A 25,865-nucleotide genomic window follows, 5' to 3' on the forward strand; every position below is an offset into this window, starting at 1 on the left:
TTTTCACTTCTAATTTTTTATTGGGCGACTAAAATATCTTATGGATGCTTCAGATGCCTCTCAAGTTATAAATAAATAAAAAAATTAAAAAATAAAAAGTATTTTTTTGAGTGGGCAGCCTAATGTTCAAGCCTATGGCCCCAATATTGATATGCAGTTCATGGTAATGTTAATTCTTAAAGTAAAAGGATGAAAAAAGAAAAATAAAGGAGAATGTCACTTTTACTTAAATTTTTAACATTACCATGAAATGACTCAGGATGTTTGAGAGTGGTTTTGCCCTCATTGGATTTCATATGGAGAAAGTAGAATTTTAGATCTCACTTAAAATCCAGCAGAATTATCTATTTTTCAGGATTTCAGGATTGTGGGGATTGCAATGTTTCCATTGGATTTTGTCATGTACTAGGGTATGGAACCTGTATTTAATCAAGAGAACCAAGCCCTCTATGCAGGGGAGACTCCCAATAATCAAGAGCACGTAGGGAGCTAGGGTATGGAACTTGTATTTAATCAAGAGAACTAAGGTCGTTCGACTATGTAGGAGGAGACTCCCAATCAAGCACAAAAGAAGAAATTAGAAATTTCTCGTGGCTGATTTTGGATATTGCTATTTTCATTATGTGATCATTCATGAATAAATGTGATGTATATTTAGAGACTTATAGTTTATGCATTGAAAATTTACAATTTAATCATAATGTAACAAATTAGAATGTATCATATATGCTTCATGATTGCACATATTTTTTAAATGTCCATATATATACATATTGTTTTTCCCCGTTTCCAAAATTTGGGGGGTCACGTTTCGTACCCGTGCCCGTTTCGGAAACTCGTACCCGTTTCCCCGTTTCATGCAACTTAGGTTTGAAGTTAAATGATAAGTAGAATGCATATAGTTAAAATGTGGATAAGTAGAACACATCAAAATTGTAAAAAAACAAGTAGTCACATATAAGTTGCATTTTGGATGCCATTTTTATCCACCAAAGTTCTCATTGATCAACCTTTTCTTGGTTGCTCTAGTTAATTTCCAACCCTTTATTTGATGTAAGGTTTAAAGCTGTAGTTTGAGAGTTTAATCAACAATTAGCATTATATAACATGATACATTTTGCATGATGCATGGTTTGATGCTTAAAGGTTTTACATTTAAATTCATGAATATGAAGCAATGAAAGTAAATTTTCATTTAGTTGGTAGTTTGTATGGTTCACATATGTAGAGTTTTAGAACCCGACTTTTGATACCTTTTGTAATAGTTACAGTTTCCCCATACCAACCTTTCAAGTGATGTATCTTTGAAGTTAAATGATAAACTTAAAATACATCAAGTGATGAGTAAAATGCATATAGTTATGTGGATAAATAGAATGCATCAAAATTGTGAACAACAAAGATATTTAATTTAGAAAATGTGGGCATCAATTTTTTATAATAAAACTTTAATAGGTATGAGATGAAATATTTCATATGAACATGGAAAGAAATTATATTATAGCCTCATGAACTTATGTTTTATAAGAAGATTTGTACTAAGTGCCCCATATATAATAGACCTTTGCACTTTCTCTCTCTTTATATGAGATTTATGGTACATATATATGAGATATGTGTTTTGTATAAAAGGAAATTCCATTAAGATTGTTAAATACATACATTCTAAAGTTAAAGCACCTTATGTCTTAAAGTTGGTTACTATTGTATTTTTCATGAAATTTGAGAAAGCTTAGAGATTGGGAATTAAAAATCGCAATGTTGAATACACTAAAGTTGTGTTAACCTCAATGTGGACCTAACTTTTGTCTTAGTAAATGAAATTTTCAAATATTAAATACTATGTGTGGAGCATGCATTGTTAGCTTTAATATGTTCATATAATGGAGATTATGCAATGCACATATAGATGGTGTATGCACTACATGTATAGGACAAACACACAATAAAATGCATTTTTTGACCTATTTAAGACACTAATTTGATTTTATCAAGATGTACAAGAGATATAAAACATTTGAAATTGATGGTAATGTGATTTTAATAAATTAAATAATATCATTAAGATAATATTAAAAATATTTAAAAGACAGAGAAAATATAAAGAAAAAAAATGCATTGCAAACATGATAGATGTATAATCAACAACAAACAAGAAGATTTTGATGCTACATCCTTACATTATAGTAGTATTTGGGATCTTTGAATTTCCTTTTAACTTAACAACAAAGGCACCACATTAATGAAAACAATTTTGTAATACCTAGTAGTAGCTAGAATGAACAACTTAAGAATGCACAAATGAAGTAAAAAAACTTCTGATACGCAGAAAATATGTATAAATATTTTATTAAAAGAAGAAATTACAGATGATGATATTACAATTGTGGGTGCCTGGCTTATATACCGCCATGGACACCCTTTGGGAAAGGGCATGATCTTATGATCGTGCCCTTTCGTCTAATTAAAAATAAAATTAAATAATAAACCTAAGTTAACTAATTTTTTACATAACATTGCCTTCCTCTCGAAAGAATGCTTTGTCCTCAAAGCATAAGTAACGACGGATGTTGTTGAAGAATGATTCATTCTCCCAGAAAGCGTCTTCTTCGGGTAAGTCCTTCCACTTGATCAGATATTCTAAGATGATCAAGGTCGCACACTTTAAAAGGTCTTAGATTAATCTCTCAAGTTCCATTTTTTGGTGATGTGGATATCGGTATGGCTTGATGTTGACAAGGTCTGACCCTGCCTTGACTTCTATTGTATGCTCAATTTCCCTATTAGGTGGCATCTTCATAGGTAGGTCTTGAAATACTTTTTCATGCCTCCGAATCAAATCTTGTATCTCTGGTGACTCTTCTCTGGTCATATTTGCAAATAACATCTCTAACTGGTGACATTGTACTACATAAGCGGGTGCTCCTTTTCGACTTAGTTTCATCATCTGAGATGATGATACAACTTGATTTTCTGGTGCTTGGAATCCGTGTAGCTTGTACTTCTGACCTCCCCATTTGAATTTTATAAATTGTACTTGATGGTTGGCGGCATAAGTACCTAAAGTTCGTAACCATTGGATACCTAAGACTACATCTACTCCTCCTAACGGTACCGTGAAGAATGGAGACTCTAGATTAAAGTCTTGAATCTGCAAATTGACCTTATGGCATTTCCCTACCTTTTCAATCTTCTTACCATTAGCTACCATCACTTTCATGTTTGGTAAGGGAAATGAAAAGATATTGAGTCTCTTTGCCATGGTTGCATCTAAAAAATTGTGTGTGCTTCCAGAGTCGACGAGAACCACTACGTTGTTCTTCTTTATGTGTCCTTTTACCTTTAAAGTCTGAGGTTGTGATATACTTGTCATAGCTGATAATGACACTTGTGGAATACTTCCATCATCTAATTCTGGTGAGAATTCTGGGGCGTCTTCTATGTCTTCTATGTCATAATCTTCACTGTTTGAATCATTGGTTGCTTCACAATTATATAGGTTCTTTGGTTCTTTTCCTTTAGCACATCTATGTTTGGGGTCCCACTTCTCACCACAGCGTTTACATTTACCCTCTTTTATCCTTTGCATTTCCACATTAGATTTTTCATCTTCACGACGATGTGGTGGAACATATCTTGTATTATTTGAGTCCACATACTGGGGTATCCTTCATCTTGCATAAGCTTTTTCCGCTGTTGACCAAAATATTGGTTCAGATTTCTTTTAGGCTGTTTTTGCTTTTCGTCTTGCTACTTCTATAGATGTAATTTCATGCATCTCAAGTTCTGCTTGTAAATGGGTTTTGAGTCCCGAGATGTATGACTAAATTAGACGAGATTCTGATAACCCAGGTACTCGTGTTACTAAGGTCTCCCATTCTTGAGTGTATTCATCCACACTTCCTTTTTGTCGTAATTTGATGAGTTTTGAAAAGAATTCTTCTTCCTTTACACCTTGGAATCTTTTGAAGAATGCATCTTTAAATTTTCTCCAGCTAATGACATGTGTTGTCTTTTTCCACCACATATACCAATTATATGCTTCTCCTTCCATTTTCATGGATGCATGCCTGAGCTTTTCGTCATCGTCATTGATGTCATATATCTCAAAGTATTCTTCTGCTTTATTTATCCATGCAACATTGTTTTTTTCGTTTCCATCGAATTTAGGCATCTCAACCTTTGCCCTTCGCTGGTATGTTGCTACTAGTTGAGCGAAAAAATGGTGTTGATTGGTAAAGTTATCCCATAGTTGCTTGTTTGTAAAGGCTGTGTTACTCGCTTCTTGGTGGGGTGTCGCTGATTTTTTTGGGGATTCAACTTTGTCATGAGAGTCTGTGGACTTAGTTGAATCTGACGAGATGTGTTCTTGATTCTCTTCACCTTCTTTTAGTAGTTGTTCGGTGTACAATTCGACCTTTTACACAGACTTTTCAGCATTGTTAAGACCTCTCTGATCCCTGCTTCTATCTGGACATGGTAATTTTCCATCTTTATTTCTATTCGATTTGTCGTATCGTGAAGATTTTTGATTTCATCAACTTGCTCCCCAAGCTTGATCTGGAATTCATTTAATCTTTTATTGACCTCATCGTGGTTGTTGTTTATCTTATGTTCTGCATCCAACAATTTTTTTTTGAAAATCCGCCATTGCCATTGTCGACATTGAGCGGGTTTGCGGGGGCGTGTATTTATTTGCCAACTAAAATATTTTTTCTTCCTTTTTTTAAATTAGCTAAAATAAATTTTATACATATAAATTTTAATTAATTAAAATAAATTTAATTACTTAAATTAACTTCTATATATATATATGTATATAACTTTTTAATTAATTAAAATAATTTTAATTAATTAAATTAACTTTTATATATATATATATATATATATATATAACTTTTAATTAATTAAAATAAATTTAATTAATTATATTATATATAATATATAATATAATTAAATAAAGTTATGTAATATATATATATATATATATATATATAAATTAATGATATAACTATATTATATATATTATATATTACCACCAAACAGTCAGGTTGGCTCACGGCACCCGTTAACTGTTTAGAAAATCGAACTATATTATATATATTATATATTACCACCGAACAGTCACGTTGGCTGACGGCACCAGTTAACTGTTTAGAAAATCGCGAATATCACCGCAGTTGATAGCGGATGGCTACGGTTTAAATGTGAACAGGTGATATATATAATGCATGGAATTAGTGCGGAACAGCGTGAGGGTTCACTGATGATAGACGGTAGACGGAGATGGCAGACACAGAACAATTGGATTAAAGATGGATGTGGAAGGCTTCGACGGAAACAGGAATGATGGCGGCGGTGGGGCAGCGGACCTATGACAGCGGCGGGTATGCAGACGCTCGATGTTGTACACAGCAACTGAGGCAGCGTAGCACAGGACGGCAGCGATCTTACTCGCTCCGATACCAATGAAGTAAAAAAACTTCTGATACGCAGAAAATATGTATAAATATTTTATTAAAAGAAGAAAATTACAGATGATGATATTACAATTGTGGTGCCTGGCTTATATACCGCCATGGACACCCTTTGGGAAAGGGCATGATCTTATGATCATGCCCTTTCGTCTAATTAAAATTAAAATTAAATAATAAACCTAAGTTAACTAATTTTTTACATAACAACAAAAAGGAAGGCTAACAATCTACTTGAACTCTTTCTCAAAGATGAATACAAGGAGAAGATATTGTTGGCCAGTTCAATTAAAAAGATTCTAATGGAATTCCATCCTCAATGATTTGTTCATGGTGGCTTTTGAAATTCTCCATTTTTTAAATTTTGATTTTTTTCTTGATTGAACTTTTACCAAATTTATGTGCATTGCACACACCAAGTGACTATATTGACAACTTATGCCATTTGGTTGATAGTCTTGAAAGTAAACATGACTCTTTGGTTTGATGAGTTTTTTGGAAAAAATATCATTTCAGTGTAATAGACCCTATTTCATATATAAAACCATTATCATCATAGTCCTCCAAAAGCTTCATCTTTTGTCCAGTGCACCACATCAAATAATACTTGACATTTTCTATGTTGTCAATGGGTGCAAATATAGCAAAAACATCTCTTTCACAATAATAAAACAGTGTGCAAATTTAGATCATCATTAACAAGAAATTTGTTATCAATATGTATAATTTTATTAGATCTAGATCTCTATTTTAACTATTATCTATACTCATACACAGTGATTTTAAAAACATAAAACATATATATATATCCTTTGAAATCAATTGAAATGTTACCTTCTCTAACAAGATCAAAAACTCTATCACCTTCTAATGACACTCTAGTATCTTATGATTTCATATCTTCCAAGCTTGCAAGCACATTTTCCACATTTTATTAAGTTTTGTATGTTGCCAAGTTTTCACATATATATTGTTTTTACAAGCATCATTGAATTTTCTGTCATCTATGTAAATATGAAAAAAACAAGATTGTTTTCTTTTATCAAATGCAAACGAATTTTATTACTCTTTTGTTCTAATTGAATGCAATTTTCAAGTCTCTTTTATTGTTTCAACTTCATATGGAATCAATCTATCTACATCTTGGGCTCCAATATGCCAAAAGAACCTGTAGCAAATTCAAACAAAAATTTAAATATTTTATTTAAAATACAATTTATATATCAAAGACAATCATTGATCAGTTACTTAAATTATAATTTTGAAATTTTAATAATCTAAAAATTAATAAAAATCATCATATATTAAAAATATATACAAGTTCATATATATATATATATATATATATATATATATATATATATATATATATATATATATGCGTACCTCCCTTGATAGTTAGTCTCATGGCTTAGTGCAATAATACACCATTGAACTTGATCAGTGGAGACAAGTCAGTTGGCAGAGTAGTTTATCTGATATCTTCGAAGTGCTCGTTTTATACATGCCTCTACGCCATCATGTTCTCCTTTTCCATGACCAGTCTCAAAGAAATGTCAACAATGTTTATTGTTGGTTTCATATGAAAACGGCAACCAAAAGAATGATCGTGAAGATTTGAATTGACCTACACATCCATCTCACCATATCGAATGCTCATTGAATTTTATTCCAAGATCTTTCAATGAATCATAAATCTTATCAAAGCAATATTGTATAAAATGTGTATCATGTGTACAATCATGTCTGATATAAAAATGATATTCTTTAATAACATGTTCATTCTCATTGGTGCTTTCTATGTGATCAACATCATGTTCAGCGTGTCTATATAGAACATGGACAAGCATAAAGACTTGGTCAGAATGATAATATTCACTTTGTATTCATTTTGCGCAAATTTGCGCTTAAAATACCTTAATCAAAGAGTATTAGAACAAATCATAAATTGAAAAGGCGAAAAGTTTAAAAATTGAAAATAAGGTTGATGAATTAGAAATTGTAGAACGCTTACATCTCAAAAACCATAATCAGAGTCTACTCACTCAAATTAGAAAACTTAGATGATAAAAAATCATTAAAAAACAAATTAGAACTTCTCATGAAAGAAATATCGAAGTCTTTAGACATAACAGTGAAAGTTGAAGAAAACAGAACAGACACTAATCCCATTAATCTCATAGTTCAGACAAATTCAAACCCAATCAAAGTGAAGACATATTAAGATGTTGCAGTTCAAACAGAAAAAATATCAAATGAAGATCCAATAATTAAACAAGTGATTTTTGTACCTAAAAGGAATCAATGCCTCTAGTAAACCAAGAAATAGCAACAAGGAGGTTAAGGAGAGATCAGATCATAACAGCGCCTTACTGCCATCTGAATCACAAGAGTAGGCATCTCAATCAATCTGCATACATGTATCACTCAGAATGCAAACAAACTTATGTTCCGAAGAATACTTAAGTTTGCGCAATCCAATACTGTGATAACAATTCATCACAAGTTTCTAGTAACCGCAAGGTTCCACAAAAGATTAATTTATGATGGTCAGATCTCTTCTCATTTCGACAATTTTATTTATCACTCCAAGAATCTTATCTTGTGTCAACGAAGATGACAACTCAAAGAATATCGAAAGATGCAAATAGTTTACAAGACAAAGAAACAAATGACACACCTTGTCAATAATAAGCTTTAAGAACAAATATTTTCGAAGAGGAAGGCAATGTTATGAATAAAATTATATAAAAATAATGTAAATATAAATAATAATAACAATCATAGTAATCATTAATTAGTGATTCAGTAGCATCTCTAGTGGGACATGATTGTCCATGAAGAGGCACATGCCTAGGTATATAAGTAGGCCTCATTTGTAACAATCATAATGTCTCATATCTCTTATGTATACACACACACACGCACACCATATCCTATGATGGATACTTTTATATGTCAAATATTTTCAATCTCCTTGTTACGTATACGAACTTTGCTCGTTACAATCTGCAGCCAGAAGTGCGCAACAAAGCAGAAGGTGAGTTTGTTGCATCACTTGACAAGCAGGTACCACCGGAAGGTACCTGAAGGAAACCCTGACATGGACCTATGCCCCTCTGGAGAAAACTAAGATTTCTATTTATGATTTGTAGATATAAATTACTTTTGGGACAATTTTGCAAGATATTTGCACAGTGTCAATGTACTAAGTTAGAAAAAAATGCTCGTGGCAATAGGAATGATAAGAAATAGCTACTCTAGTTTTTTTATATGGATGATGAAAATCTTAAATGTAAAGGGTACTGGCCATGTTTCTACAGCTTTATAATATAATATAAAATAGTCACTTTGTTTATAAAAAAAAAAAATCCTACAGTTAAGTTGCAAACAACACTGAAATTTTGACCATTGGTGAATGGAGTTCTAAAACCAAATGTGATTGTCAAAACTAGCTTATTGTAAAATGTTCCAGAAGACTTTGAATATAAAGTAATCCATTGAGGATCAAATAATAATATATGAATGTATGAGTTACAAATGAGGACCCCAAATACGTATCTACGTGGGGTGCTCTTTCATGAACAATCATGTCCTTTGAGACATGTCCTTTCATAATTATTAATTAGATTATTTAATTATTATTATTACTACTACTACAATAGATGTGTTCATAACATTTTCCCTAATTAGCTAGTACTCTGAAATTATAGTAAGACCCTAAAATATGGTGAGTCTAAAATAGAGTTGACTTAACATAAGTGGAGTCAAAAATAAATTAGAGTGTAGGCTCCCTCATGCAACTCTTAATTCAAAAAAAACAAGGAATCTCCAAAAATAAGACTAAGAGTTAAAGGATGAGGTTGGTAGATGAGTAGATAATGTTGTGGATAAGGTAGGCTCCTAAAATAAGGAAGAGACTACACATTAGTAGTTATGTGAATGAATGGAGGAAATCACCATGCCAATACCCAGTCGCTATGACATATCATCCTAAGTGTTACCCCCAACTAAAAATAAACTTGCTAGAAATAGAAAAATGGTAATTTTAGGTGAAAATCCCAAACAATAAGGAAGGTCTTGTAGTTTACCAGAGAATCAATAGAAAAACAAAAGAACAAAAAAACAAAAAAAAAGGATGTTGTCATTTGAAACCCTAAAAATGTATAGAAGAAGGCCAAATGATGTTCCAAGCGAGATCTTGATAAAGTCCTAAGTGTGCATGTACCCCCACACTTTATTCAAAGCATGGAATGCATCTTGGTTCATTGCTAATAGATTGTTATCTCTACTTAATAGCCAATTCCACAATTAGTTACCCACCTTCATATTTGTATAAAACAAAAATATGAATTATTCATTCTCTTGGTAATATAACTATATTATCATTATTATTATCATTATCCAATTTTAAGGTCACAGCCAAGCCAGACACCAAATTGGTGTATGGGACCCTTATTTGTGGGACAAGGGACCCACCTCCACACAGCGGTTTTGACTACTAAGTCTACGAAGGCATGCATTCTCTACCCCTTTGGTTTTGAACTTGTAACTTCTTAAGAGGAAACACATACTCATAACCATTAGACCCACTCAAATTGTATATATTAATTTGATATCTCTACCCCTTTGGTTTTGAACTTGTAACTTCTTAAGAGGAAACACATACTCAACTATTAGACCCACTCAAATTGTATATATTAATTTGATATTTACAATAAATAGAATATATATTTTTATTACATATGAATCAATTATTTATAAAAATTTAAAAGTCACTTTTTTTGGGTTAAAAACCTATATGGAAAACTATCATTTATATTAACTTTCTCAATATTTATTATCATTACTTTCTAAAAATATATTTACAATCCAAACCATTTTATAATAAATTTAAACACCTTGGAATGAAAAATTGTAACGTAGTCTGAATTGAATGGAGGGAAAAAATGAAAAATGAATTTCCCAAAATATATTGGAAATTGAAAAGCATAAAGTAACAAAAAAAAATACAACAATAAATCAATAGGCATGAAATGAAATGATATGAAAGTAAGCCAAGCAATTGTTAAAATAGTAAAAAATAAAAAAGTACATGAGAGTTTTCATACTAGTGGGAAACAAATGTGCATTCCCAATTAGACTAATAAATTTCTATCCTTATAAAATAGAATGTCTAAAATACATTCTTATCAAAATTTTAAAGAATAAATAAACAGGCGCGCAATATTCTATTTTATCACTGAAATGTTGTGTCTTTCTTTAAATAATTAGATATTCATGCAATTTTTAAATCGTACTCATGCTTTAGTGACCTCTACTGTTATTTATTTAAAATTATATTACTTATTCCCTATTTGTTTAAAATTATATTACTTATTCTCTGTAATGCCTGTTACATATAACAGCTTCAATGTTTTCAAAGGGTTTATGTTTTTAGCTTTAACATTATTATATTACTTATTCTCGGAGGGACCTGTTACATATACTGCTTTAACGTTTTCAAGGGGTTTATGTTTTTAGCTTTAATGGTAAAGTTACTACAGATGTACTAAAAGTAAAGTGTTCATATTGATATTTGTATTCTAAACCTGATTTCCTAATTTTTCAACAATATCAAAAATTTGGTTTGCTGCCATAAACATGCAGCTGAAATTGCCGAGTATTTTATTGATTTTTGTTGAGACTTCGAGAGTACTAAAAAAGATTTTATCTCTGTTTCTCATTAATAACGTTTTTTTAAAGTATTTGATACCTAGTCTACTCATGTTTCATATTCATTACTCCTCAATATTCCTATAGGTATTATCAGTAATTCAAACACCTTTTAATGAAGTACAACGAATATGTTGTAGGGTTTTGATTTTTTGTCATTCATTAGTGACAACACATGGATAAAAAGTGGAAATCAGTATTGAAAGCACACAAGGATGGCCAACATTAGAAGTGAACTACAATGGAGTCTAGAAAACAAGTAGATGCAGAAGAATAAAATGTCATAGGGTGATTTTAGAAAGCAATTGCTCTTTGTATCCCCTGATGTGTTTTGACTAGTAGATAGTTTCCATGTGTACTGGTGTACAAACACTAACACTGATGTACTCTCCAAGCATCCAATCCCAGCGTGGTTTTGTCACATACCCACAAGCTACTCAACCAAAAACAAACATTATAGCCAAACCCAGTTTCCATGTGTACTGGTGTACAAACACTAACACTGATGTACTCTCCAAGCATCCAATCCCAGCGTGGTTTTGTCACATACCCACAAGCTACTCAACCAAAAACAAACATTATAGCCAAACCCAGACCTGAGCACCACCTAAGAATTAAGTCCATCCTTAAATATCATCGACACGACCTTTCACTGGGTATCCAAGAATACGAAATATGATAGGTAAAGTTTCTTTGCAGAAGGATGGCAATATCTTATCAGGTTGAAGAACATTTAATCTACTTAATAGCACTTATTATCATGTGCTTAGACAATCTGAAATACAGGACAAGCAACGAAGGTCCAACTATTAACCATGATTATATTAGATATCAAAAACATTACTGCAAATCTTTCCAGAGACGGGTTATTTCCTCACATCCTTTGACAAAACTTATAGGCGACACATATATCCATTGGCAAAGCTAGAATTGATATGTTGCCAAGATGGACTGCTTCACAAAGATTCCCCAAGCCTGCAACTGCTTCGTAGACATCTTTTAAGTGAAGTAGATTTCACTTTCCCTCAGTTGTTTCAAGACTTCTTAGAGCTAAACTGACAGGATTAAATGAAATTATGGCCCCAATGGGTTGGATTCAAGTGCCTGTACTGTTACAAGTCATTTTAATTAGTTGTGGCATCCAGCTTTTCAGAACTTGAAATTTATACTGCCTATTAAAATTAGTCCTATTTTTGGTCAATTTTAACTGAACGTCATTTGGCATCTGTGAGGTAAAAGGTCCTAGTGGCAACCAGAATATTTTGTTTTTCATAGTTTCTTAGATATCTATGTCCATTAAATTTTTCCATACTGTCTTTGCAGGGGCATGAGGAGGTTAGTTCAAAGGCAGCAGATGCAGCAAGCAAAACTTGAATTGAACAAACGGAGGGAATAGTAAATATTAGGAGAATTGCTGAAAACGATAGGCAAAATATTTGTCATGATACACACCAAAGGAGTATTAGAGACCTTCCTAGTCCTAAGTGCGTGAAGTTGACGGATGTAAACAGGAAGAAATTTGTCATTATACATACTATTAAATGTGAAGCTTCTCGATCATAAATAGTATTCAGGCTAGGAGCATGAAGTAGACAAATTTCACTAAGAACTGTTGAATGGTAGAGTCATTCAACATCAAATCTCCAAACAAAGAAATCTCAGAAGGATTTCCATAATGATTTAAATAATTAGGATGCACTAAAATCCCTGTGCAATGGGAAAACTGGGTTGTTGGCCTAACAATAACACGATATAGTATATACAATTTGCAATGCACAATACTTTTATCATTTCCTTGGAGAGGTCAATGTGCGGCTTATGTCATCTTCGGGTTCCTGTTTCACATTGCTCAGAGGACTACCCATCAATTCCTCAAAGCCTTCAACCTTAACAGGCGGTGGCCTGATTTGAGCAGTGTCCCGTGAGAACAGTCCCCTGCAACAGTACATGTCAGATACAAAACAATCTCAGCTCAGTACATATTTATGTAGAGGATCAAATTTATGTAGACACTTAATAAATATTATTCCAATACAAACACTTAATAAATATTATTCCAATACAATTCCCTTACTGTTGCTGAATTTGAGGATGTTGCAGTGAAGAATGATGCTTATATGGAGGTAGGGGCTGTGTATGGTGAGACCCCAGAATTGATTGCTGTTGTTGCCACTGTGCGTGATGCTGAGCAACCAATGGAGCAGGAGCTGCCACTTTGCAATCCATTGCTGAATCATTATTATTTTCGATTTTGACGTCACCCACAAATCTGTCTTTCTCCAGTTTTCTGCCACCACCGCGAGGGGTTAAAGGTTGCTTTCGCCTTGCCTTCTCAAATTGCTGTTGCTGGATTGTTAGGTTCTGAGTTGAAATCTGCTGCTGCGAGAGAATTTGTTGAGGTAGCTGTCTCTGAATCTGCTTCAAATTTCACAGCTCTTTTATTAGTTAGAATATGGAGTTAATCATAGCATTCACCGCTCTGTTGGCAAATATTAACTGTGCATATAATGAAATAGTGGAGTACAAGCTATCAACTATGTCTCAAGCTTTTAAAAGTGACTATATTGTAACGAAATCTTGGAGTACAAAGTCTCTAACTCCGTCATGATTTTTTAAAGGATGACTGAATTTAATTTTGATATATGTACTTTCTTTTCATTATTTGATATCAAAATATTTTTAAGGTGTTCATAACTGAAGTAACAAAAATGCGAGGAAAACATCGTTGCCTACTAATGCTTGCTTCATCAAACGACAATCATCCTGGGCAACCTCATCACTGTGCTTTAGAGTATGTAATGGCCTGGTAAACCATAACACTGGAAAAAGTAGATCTTAAACCTTTCCAGCAATGTTACAAATATTGTGTCAGCGAATATATGGCCGAGGGTCCAGAAAGAAGCTTATCAGAAATACCAGGGAAAATATCAGCAAACTTTCAAAAAACAAATATATTAAAATACTCTTTTTTTTCATTTATTTAAAATCTGACAACCCCTTTTTACAGGTGAAGGTAACAGTGAGTAAGCCCTTTGCCCTCAATCACCTGTTGCAAAAAATTTCAAAAGTCCTCTGCCCCAGCCATATTTTGATGATATATCACAAAATTTGCATACCCACAGGCCTCAAAATATCGCAATTTTTACAGCTGATATGACTGGGGAGGTGAAAAGATCACAAGATATCTCTGATTTTTAATACTGTTTTCCAGTGTGGAAATGATACAGAAATGCCTGGGAAACGTTAAAGGCATCAAAATGCTGTTTCCGTTTTTCCAAGCAAGAAAACACTATGTTCTCTTTTATAGTTTTTTCATTTATCAATGTTATGGAATCAAAAGGAAACTGCCGAATAAACATAGAGCCAAATTTGGGTGTATACAGATCCTCCATACAAGCATGTACCTCCTCCTTATTTGCCTTTCCAAACATATAAATTTATCATCACTTTCCAGTTGAGAAAGAATCCATACATTGACAGAACTCATACAAGTGAAGATGACATGGTCGATCTGAGGGAGAAGCTTTTAGAGAGATGTACAAGTACACTGGTTTATACGCTCTGACTTTAATATATAAATGCATGAATAATTTAAAAGTTATTAATGCATCATCAATATTATCTTAATATTATTCCATTTAAGATACGTTGTTAATATATCAGAATATTAATAATATAATATCAAGAATATTAAAAGCACTATATTGGTAGTGTATTACTAATATACTAAATATGATTTTGTTTTAGTTTTAATTAAAAAAGAAATAATTACATAAATGCATGGTGTGCCATTTCCCATTTATTGAACTTTAAAAAAAAAATTCCTAAACCTGTCCTACTTCCAAAACCCATACGCATTTCCTCAATCTAAGGGCCAATAATTTCTAAATAGAGCAATGGGCACTGTTTTCTCTAATGCATCGTCCAAATTTTGTATGAATGGAAATCCCTTTGAAGCAATCCCAACTTGAAAGCTTCATCAGCTAGGGTTGTAACCAGTGAAACAGGAATCGCCGATTCTGGCAATTAATCGCAAGTATGAATCGGCTCGGCGGCAAAAAGTCCCGATTTGAAACTCGGCGAGTCAACTCGCGTTGACCGAGTTTAACTCGTGGTCAACGCGAGTTTGACTCGCGATTCCTGCGATTTACGCGACTCTGCGATTTTTTAGCGAGTCCCGCCAATTTCACATAGGGTTTTCGGTTCCGGTTTGCGTTTATAACATGCGTCGTATTGTTTAACGGTGATACTGGTGCGTGTTTCATTGGTTGATAGCGCAGAGGCAGAGTGTAACGGTGATACTGGTGCGTGTTTCATTGGTTGATAGCGCAGAGGCAGAGCCGCAGAGTGATACTGATAGCAGTGAGCACAGTCCCGAGTCCGCAGTCTTCACTGTTCAGTCGACAGACTCGACACCGCAGCACCACAGAGCAGCATTCGAACTTCGAAGCCGCAGAGCCTGCGTCACGCGTGAGCCTTCAGCGGCCAGCCTTGACGTAACAAAGAGGTAGCTCGGGTTTTCTCAAATCATATTCGACGTAAATTACAAAGATTAATGTGTTTTCGGCGTTTGAGTCACCATCATATTGCTGTTCAATCCATTAAAATTCTACCTTAACACTGTCAAGTTCGCCAACATGTGCTGTGCAAGCTCGAGTACATGTATTCGGATTCCTTTCACACTGATTGTGTTCTCATTTGTTCCTAAAGATAGGAAATCTCTGTAGCGGCTAGCCACAGTTGTGTCACCATCTTCATGCCAACCCACCTGCAGGCTGCAACCTTCATTACCCTGCATCCTTTTGACTTACCAAACAGACAAGTAACTGTTGCTAAGGTGTGTGCATGAGTTTGGCTATGGGTTGAAGTGTGCGTTAGATGTCAAGACTCAAAACAAGTAATCAACCTTTTAGAACTTACCTCTACACATGCATTAGGACTCACCTCCAGCTAAGTGTGTCCCCATTCTTGCATGATATATATCGAAGTCTTATGATGGCATGCACCTACTATGTGCTGTCCTAGAATGCATCCTCATGCAGTCTCAAGATATAAAAGTTACCCTCTCTTGATGCATGCACCTTCAAACTGCTGTAAAAGAGGAAAGTGTGCTGCTATGTTGCAGTGATTAGTGTGCCTTCTTTAGCTAATCAAAACAGTTCATATCCTCTTCATGAATGTGCCCTGTGTATAAGCAACTTTTCGCTGCTTGTTTCAATGGTCTCCCTAGTTCCTGCAAGACAACATGTTAATGGGCCTCCCTAACACCAGATCCATACACTGCTGATTCAACAGAGACCATATTTCTACCAGCAAAACCTGAATACTGTACAAGCCTACAAGGCTTCTTTCATGACTATCTTGGTTCACACCAGAGGAGTGAAATGTATGAGAATTTGATCCATATACAGATCTGAGATGACCCAATGCTCTACCCATACTACCCAGTCAGAGTTACAGATATGAGTGTTTCACTGTTTTGTCCATATGTCAAAGTTAGAGGTATGGGTGATCACTGATTAGTGATTACTGATTAGTCTAATTTCTTCCAAAACTGTATGTGCCTTATGATAGAGAGATGGCTGCCCAAAGGTAACAACACTTGGATATGCTGTAATTTTCTTTGGACGTTACCTGATGGCAGGAACTGGCAGCATAAATCCCTGTGTTTTCTTTTGGGGGCAGACCAAATTGATGGCATTGGTCCAGCAGAAAGGAAAAAGAGGGGTTCTGTCTTCATTTAATTTTTTAAATTTCTAGCATATTTTAAATTTTTGGATAATTTTTAAATTTGATTTTTTGTTGTCTTTCACAGGAGCCACAAATAAAATAGAAGCCAGACTCCAAATCTTAACAGAAGCCACAAATTAAACACAAGTTCAAAGCAACAACAATGCCGAGAGAGAAGGACTTTGCTTGGGCTTATTGTGACAGGATTCCCGGAGACCCCAGGCTCCTTTGTAAATTTTGCAAAACAAAATGTAGTGGAGGCATTTATAGATTCAAGTTCCACCTTGCACAAATACCTGGCCATGATATAGGTATTTGCGGCAAGGTTGACGACAATGTCAAACACCAAGCAGCCTTGGCCCTTGAGATGTTAGAGCAGCATAATGCCAAGAAAGCAAAGCAAAATGCTGAAATAGGAACTGTTGGAGTTGAACTTGATACTTTTTCTGCCACTAGCCCCATGTCACCTCAATCTGTTGAATCCTCAATGCCATTCCCAAGTTTTCCACACATGCCTCCAAGGCCAAGTCAAACTCAAAGCCATGCGAGTCCTTCAACTCCTTCCTTCAACACTGGAGGTGGAAACATAAACACCTTTTTTGCTCCCCGCACAAAACCCGGTTCCCAACCTACCTTGGATGGCACTGGTTGGAAAAAAAATATCCATAGTCAGGCAAGGAAGGCCATTGCTAACTTTTGGTACTATTCTGACATACCTTTCCACTGTGCCAGAAGTCCTTATTGGCAAGCTATGATTGATGCAATTGCTGCTGCAGGTCCAGGGTTCAAAGCCCCTACATCAGAGAGCCTTAGGACAGATATGTTGTTAGAGAGTGTTGAAGATGTCATGCTTGTGCTAGCTGAGTTTCGTTCATCATGGGTAGAAACAGGGTGCACCATCATGAGTGATGGATGGACAGATCAGAGGAATAGAACTTTAATAAATTTCCTTGTATCTTGTCCCGCAGGCACAATGTTTCTCAAGTCAGTGGATGCTTCAGATAAGGTTAAGACTGCCCAACTTATCTGTGAAATGATGGAGGAAGTCGTTCAAGAAGTGGGAGAAGAACATGTTGTACAAATTGTCACCGATAATGCAGCGAATTATATGGCTGCTGGTAGACTTTTTGAGATGAGGCACCCCACTATTTTTTGGACCTCTTGTGCTGCCCATTGCATAGATTTAATGCTTGAGGACATTGGTAAGCTTCATTGGATACATGAGGTTGTGGAGAAGGCAAAATCCATAACCAAATACCTATACAACCACACTATTGTCCTAAACACTATGAGAATATACACTGAAGGTAAAGAAATTGTTCGACCTGCAGTGACTAGATTTGCAACAAATTTCATATCTTTGCAATCTGTGGTTGAGCAAAAGATAAATCTGAAGAGGATGTTCTTAAGACCTGAGTGGATGGGATCTAAACATTCCAAGACCCCTGAAGGCATCGAAATTGCTGCACTTGTGTTTAATGATGGCTTCTGGAAAGATGCTGAAGTGATTATTGCTGTGACGGAGTCCCTTGTTAGAGTTCTCAGGTACTTTTAGTCTTTTAACTTTTTCATTTTTTAAATTTCATTTCAAGCTTCTTTTTATTTACAATGTTTCATATTTCTTTAAATTTGAATGCTTGAACTTTCAGGATGGTTGATGGTGACAAACCCGCTATGGGTTACATTTATGAGGCGATGGATCTCGCAAAGGAGGCCATCAAAAGAAGATATGGGGATGATGAGACAAAGTATATGCCTCTTTGGGACATTATAGATGCACGTTGGGATAGGCAATTGCATTCCCCCTTACATGCTGCTGGGTACTTCTTAAACCCACAATATTTTTATGATAAGAGCAAATTTAATGAGGATGGGGAGGTTGGCAGAGGACTTATGACATGCTTGGAAAGGTGCTTCCCTGATCCAGAACAACAAAGTCGTGTCTTTTCCCAACTACAAGATTATAGGGCACCATCTAAATTGTTTGCCTATACCAGTGCTATAAGACAAAGGTCAAAGATGTTGCCAGGTACCCAGCTTGAAGGCTTCATCAATTCATTAAATTTGTTTAAACTTTATTTTGTATGTTAAATGTTTTATTAAATTTTCTTTTCTTTTTAAGTTTTTACTATTTACTAATTTGGTACTTCTAGTCTTCTACTCACAAACCCTTACCACTTGCTAGGTCTTTGGTGGCAAAACTTTGGTAGTGATACGCCAGATTTGAAGAGATTTGCCATTCGAATCTTAAACCAAGCATGCAGTGCTTCAGGTTGTGAACGCAACTGGAGCATGTTTGAGAAAATACATTCTAAGAAGCGCAACCGATTGACACAAAAGCGCTTGAATGACCTTGTATTTGTCCATTACAATCTACGACTTCGCAACAAACAAATACAAGGTGAGATTCGAGAGCTTGAATTTGAAGGTTTCATAATCTAGTTCGTACTTTAAAAGTTAAAGTTCAAACTTCAAAGTGAAATTTGTAATTCACATTTCAATGTCTCATGATAATGACAGGTATTGATCATTCACCAATCGACCTTGAAGAGTTAGATTTGCAAGCTACAAATGCGGCAGAATGGGTTCAATTAGATGAGCCTCCTCTTTTCAGCCTTCATGACTTGGAGAACTTTGAGAGTTAAGCAAGCGAAGGAGTGGGAGGAATCGCTTCTAGTTCTCACTCTTAAGAGTCTTAGACTCTTAGTTGCTGATTTTTTTCTGATTAGTATGCAGTTTTTAACTTTTTTGTAAACTTTTAGAAGCATATGCTTCTAAGGACTCAAGACTCAGTGCTTTGGATCATGTGTGGACTCATAACATATATGAGATACTTATTTATTCATGATATTTTGGACATCTATTGATATTATGCATTGTTTGGACATACCTTTACCCAATATTAATGAAAAATGGTTTTTTTAATTCAATATATGTGTATATTTTTATTTAATGAATTTGCCAATTTTTTCCTGATTTTTTCCCGATCCGATTAAAACTCTTCGCTCTTTTGCCTCGCTGATTTATTGCCGATTCCGAGTCTGGTAACATTGTTTTTAATTGAATTGAGAAGCAAAAAAGGCATAACTACCTTTGAGATTCCCACTATCTTGACTACTGCTAAAAATATTCCATATATATTACATAGAAGTTAAATCCCTACCATCCACCTATTAATTATTGATAATTAAATTAAAATTCTAAAATCACTATTCCAAAATAAATACGCCTATCAGCATAATGATTTTGGTAATTGCTTGGATTATATCTGAAAATTTCAGAACAGAATATGTGGTTATTAGATGGTATAGAGCTCCAGACTTGCTGTTGAATTCATCAGATTATATTGCAACCATTGATGTATGGTCTTTGTAATTGATGAACAAACAACCCTTATTCCCTTGAAAGCAAGACATTGTCAAATTCAAACAATTTCTGATAGATGTTGAATGTTATGGTTGCTGCTGCATGGGTCATCATTTTTCCATCTTGTTATGCCCATACCTAGGGGCATCTTATTAGTCTTGTAAAAAAATTCGGAACTAGGTTAGCGGATGAAATGTCCCTTCATTATATCCTACCTGTTATAAAATATTTGCTGCTAGCTGCAATTCTGTTCTTCCCAATGCTGAGGCAATATATAGAAAATTCAAACTGGCACATTTTGCAGTTTTGACATGGTAGCAGCAGCCATGGCTCTATATTGGAGGGGGAATGCATGACTCTGTTCCCTCCTGTCGAGTAGACAATGTTCCAAATTCTAACTATAAGCAAGTTAGCTTTTAACTACTATATTGAGATAAGGCCTCTAGTTAAGCATACAAAGGTGATCTAGAAGTTATACATGGCATGAGTTTTTCCCACAAATGAGAGATTATTGAGGTGGCTTGATCAGCGAAAATATTAAAGTTCTGCAAGGTGAATAACCAGAACATTATGATAATGACTCCAAGACTGAAATCAATGCATAATGAATGTTCAGAAAATTACGCAAGGAGGAGCCTAATCTGAATGAGTTTCCTGTAGCTTGAATCCATTAGAAAGACACGAATATTCAGAAGGATATACTCACCGGTATTTCCCATGCTTTCAGCTTGAGCAACACCCTTGAGCTATTTGTGGCCTATAAGAACAAATCAGTTCAGCTAGAGATGATGGTGCATTACATCTACCCCTTGACAGCATGATGGGCACTAATTCCAAGACAATCTAGGCAGGGCATTATTATTGTGCAGTTTAAAGAAAGGCATGCTCCATTTGTAGATGAGTTAATGACAAAGAATGTTTTATTTAACTCCCTCTTTTTCAGTCATAAAAGGCTCTTCATTTTTATGAATTTAGAAATTTCTATGACTAAAAAGAAGTGGTTGTTGTGTCGAGTTTAAAAAAAAAAATCTAGAAAGCAGCCACGGGAAAATAAACAGGAACAAAAATTAAAGGATGCAATGGTTTGTCTACCTACTTTGTAAACAGCACAAAATCAGACCAATAAAAGAAAAACAAAGCATAAGTCAACTTCTTTGGTTTGATACACAAAGTGAGAAAAAGGACATAAAGTAGTCAGTGCACCAGCACTTATTCGACCCTTCCTTGAGTTCCAAATACAATGAACCTAGCTAATAAAGTGAATAACAGTGCTTGTAGATTCTTTTTGAAAAATCAATCAAGAGGGAGAGGCCAACTCAGCCAAAGACAAAGCATTTCTAAAGCAGAAAAAAAGAGAAAGGCTAGCTATAAATGCAAAGCTTTTTTCCTTTCTAACTTTTTTCTTGCTTTGAGCAATTGGATCAAGCTATTCGAGGGAGGAAATATTTCTTCTATTTAGGTACATTGGAGTAGTGGTACAAGGGATGGACAACTCATTTTTCTAGACTCTTTATTAGCAGTGAACATCTCATTATTCCATGCTCTAGTTTTCAAACCGCTACCTCCACCGCAAGCAAAGGAATTCATGGCATCCTATCACCTAGGACCTGTTACCCACCATTTTGTGGGTGATATCCCTAGGAGAAAATTCTTCTCCAAGATGGTCCTCAGTGATCGTATGTTTGAAGGTGGGTCTCCCGAACCTAAAGGTATGCCATGTCATTTGGTAATTGAATATTGTAGTTTGCTTATCATGGACACTTCTGGGCATGGATTAATGGGGGGATTCGGCGGAAAGAATGGGCTAGGTCTGTGCTCTTGTCCCCTAGACCCCTTTTGGGTATTAACCTTGGGTTCTAGTCCCATGGGATCTCTTTTACTAATCGTTTGGCCTTAGGGATTGTATTTCATGGGAAACCCCGATTTTGGTCGTGTGGTCCCACTCCCTCATCCACATATATTGCCAACTTTCCACTCATTATAACCCCATCCATCATTTCTCCCACCTGGGTCCACAAACAACTAGCTCTCCCCTACCCTTTGCCCACACCTTGGGTCGGGCCTAGAATGATGCCTTGAAGGTTGTTGCAGCTAAAAAGAAAAGTAAACGCATAATCGGCCACATTCAACAGGAAAATGTACCACAAATGCAAAAGATGGTCGAGACAAACACATTTAGCACGTGGGAAAAAGTCAATACATGAGCTCTACCTCATCATCACAGCCATCACCTTGGTTCCTACAGGCTCTATGAGCCTCCTTTATCATATAGGAACCCATGATTGTCCCAAACCCTAGTGAGCAATGAACCGCCCTACCTTAAAAGGGGTTTTCCACTGCTATATCTCACACATCATGCTCTTACCCTTTGAGCCCCGAGCAGTTAATTAAAGAAAAATCATAAAAGGAAAAAGGCATATAAAGAAGAGTGGAAAAATCAAGGTCGGGGCACCTCATGTACCACAATTGCTCCCTCCTTTACATTATATACCCAAGTGTGGGCTTACCTTTTATTAGCTACCCTTGTACCCCAGCATGTGGCCCAAAGCTGCCCCTTTTCATTCCCTACTCAATCCATCTCTTTATCACATGCCACCACCTTTTAAAGGATGTGCCTTGGACATATTATCCCCTTTAAAAGTAGAAACCACCTAATGGGCTACTTGGTTAACCCCATTTGGAGTTTGGAGACATTAGCACATGCCAAAGCCCATTATGGAAGGGCAGGGCATTATGAAGTCCACTTGGTCCACTTGGGTCCACTTGGTCCTGTGTGGTTCCATACTTTTGAAAAGTTAATTCTCCAAAAACCACTTGGGAAGTCAAGTTCAATAAAGATTTTAGGGATTGGGAAACTCCTTTACAAGGCATATTTCTCTAACCTAGCCCTTAAATCTGCACCTCCTCATCTTTGAAAGCTTTGTACCTTGCTTGAAGAGCAAGCAAGCTCCACTGTTAATCGTCTTCTAGGAAAAGTATCATTAAGGTCACTTCACATCCATTCGTTGATTCATCCTTCACCAGTGACTTTCCATATACCGGGTCTCCTCCCATCAGTGAAAGTCCGTAAAAAGTAGGGAGTCTTAGTTGAAGCGACAGTAGGCTAAGCCTCCATTGTTTTCCTTGATCTAGTAGGTGTCCATTAAGGAGTCCCTTTTAGGCCCCCTGCTAATTTGAGCAGTAACAAGACCAATGTTAGCAAAACCAGACCAATTGACCCCCTAAACCAAGAACCAGTTTGGAACCAGATAAAAAATGAATAAATAGTCAACCAAAAAATATATCAAATATTTAAATTTTAAAGAAAAACATATATATTCATGTGCATCCACATGAATCCAAACCATTTATACACAAATATGCAAAATTTATTATTTATATAGAAAGTGTGCATATAGCCAAAATAGCATTTAGTGCAATACATCTCTGAACCAAAAATACATCAACAAAGTGGCTCCAAATGGCCTCTAATGTCACAAAAAAAATCATGCTACAATATATATCTTCATATCATCAAAATCATTACCTATATTGGGATCTTCATCATCAATATCAACCTCTAAGAATTAAAATAAAATAGAAAAAGCTTAACATGTCAAATCAGGATTTTGTTTGAATGGTGGGTGCATTTTTACTAGTGTCATGATAGAGGAGTTCAACAATCAATGCCACTAACACAAGGTACATAAAGGGCTGGTGCTCGTTGCCACAAAATCTAGCAAGCTCAGTGCAAAGCCCCACTAGGCAAAACCAGACCTTGGGGCAACAAGAGAATCGGTTGCCACTGTCACCTCAGCAACCTTTCTCCTACTCTTTACTGGTATTTGATCACAAGGGAGGCTTCCTTAAATGCTCACCTAAAGGATATTCAATAATAATGGCTCAAGGTGAATGTTATGAGGTCTACAAATTGGGATATAGTACCAGCGGGGCCTAGAAGGCCTAATAATTTGTGCCAAATTTCAGGTACTCTATTACTAGACTAATTTGAGGGTCATTATAAGTTAGGGTTTTGCAGATTTTCAACAATAAGTTATACGATGTCATATAACCTAGATAAAAGGTCTTTTAATCAGTGTGGAAAAAGTCTACAAAAAATCCCGATTTAATCCTAAAAACGCGATTTTTTGAACTAAACGATTTAATCCCCCGACTTTTTGGCGACTTTTTCACAAAGGAAAAGATTGCGATTTTTTCCTTATACTCCTGATTTAATCGGGAGTCGACCCAAAAAGTCTTCCTCCCTTCCCAGGCCGTGGATAAAGAGGCCGCAAAGGTGAAAAAATTGTAAATTGAAGCTTCCATCCATGCATTTTCAAGTTATTGCATGGTATTGTTTGTCATACTTCTTGCGAGCATAGTAGTCTCATTTGTAATTTGTTAGTTTTGAGGTTAAGATATGTTTTTGTTTTCCAAGGAAAAACAAATCTTAATACTTCATATTTCTAGTTAGAAAGTAAAGTATACATTGGCTAAGCCTCCAGGCTTTCAGTGATCCAAACTCTAACAACCACTGCCCCTTCAAAAGATTACAAAAGTACCAAAAGGACAAGCATACAACAGTCTTCCGTAGAAAGAACCCCACACCATCAAAAACATTGTTACAGTTGTTGAATGCTTCTAGAAGAAACAACAAAGAGGAGGTCATGAAGATCAAATAACAACAACTTGTCCAAAAAAAAAACAAAACCAGTGCCTCAAAAAAGAACCCATTTTCAGACAGGAACAAAGTACTTGTGAAATCTTGTGACAGCAAAGATCCTTCCTGCAATGAGAGCACGTTTTGAAAGGGAATCTTCTTTAGTGGTGAACTCCTTGTAAATGTGGGGAAAGGTTATGTATCAGAAGTGGATTTTACCTCCAAGAGTTTTTGAATAATAGATGCCAAGGCTAGGTTAGTAATCTGACATCTACTGTTTTCTCAGAAAATAAGCAGCTTGGAGTCACTAAGCGTTAATTTTCACATCTATTGTGATACTCATTGTTAATTTTCATTGGACCTACCACCTGACACCTTATTACCCACGCAGATTACAATCCACTGAACAAATGCATAACTTATTTCTTAATACAATTAGCGGAAACAAAAATTAAAAGGGGAAGAGGATCTCAGTGACTGATTACTTGATGGCTTTTAGATGACTCATGATATACATTTATTATATTTTTTGTTGATATTTTGACTCTTGAGAGTTGAGACTCAGACAGGACTCAAAATTCAGGAGTTGATTCACTATTTTGATATGTGATGTAGCACTAGACTTCATATACATATTATATATTAGCTTACTTTACATGTTTATGTGGAAAGGAATTTATTTGATGTTGTGGATACTCTAGATGTTAAAAAAAAATTTAAAAATGAATAATTTTGTTGTTTTTTAATTTTGCCGACTTTTTGCCGACTTTTTCAAAAAACTCTTGAATTTAACGAGTTTTTCAACTTTTGGACCCTTGCCGAATTAATCCCGACTTCGACTTTTTCCACATTGCTTTTAATAGATAATCAACAAAATAAGGCAAGACCTTCAAATAAATACCAAGGATTTAGGGTTTTCAAACGAATTTTGTGGCCAAAAT

The 25,865-nt window shown here is 35.2% G+C and overlaps 2 protein-coding genes across 2 annotated transcripts in view; one reads left to right on the forward strand and one right to left on the reverse strand.

Moving 5' to 3' along the window:
- Positions 1-12,693: 12,693 nt before the first annotated feature.
- The window catches only part of LOC149140925 (transcription initiation factor TFIID subunit), a 67,813-nt gene continuing 54,641 nt past the window's right edge, over positions 12,694-25,865 (reverse strand). Inside the window, exons 5-6 of the mRNA XM_089446369.1 lie at positions 13,264-13,604; positions 12,694-13,124 (exon numbers count right to left, since the gene is read on the reverse strand). Coding sequence (XP_089302495.1) covers positions 12,977-13,124; positions 13,264-13,604 — 489 coding nt within the window. The 3' untranslated portion in view covers positions 12,694-12,976. The remainder of the gene's footprint in view (positions 13,125-13,263; positions 13,605-25,865) is intronic.
- LOC149140926 (uncharacterized) lies at positions 18,439-19,564 on the forward strand. The gene is made up of 3 exons (XM_089448440.1): positions 18,439-18,948; positions 19,105-19,320; positions 19,440-19,564. The coding sequence occupies exons 1-3, from the start codon at positions 18,570-18,572 to the stop codon at positions 19,562-19,564; spliced, it is 720 nt and encodes a 239-aa protein (XP_089304566.1). The 5' UTR covers positions 18,439-18,569.

This window comes from Pinus tabuliformis, chromosome X (assembly GCF_031772625.1).
Source record: "Pinus tabuliformis cultivar Carrire ecotype Pingquan chromosome X, CPIR1, whole genome shotgun sequence".
NCBI lineage: Eukaryota > Viridiplantae > Streptophyta > Pinopsida > Pinales > Pinaceae > Pinus > Pinus tabuliformis.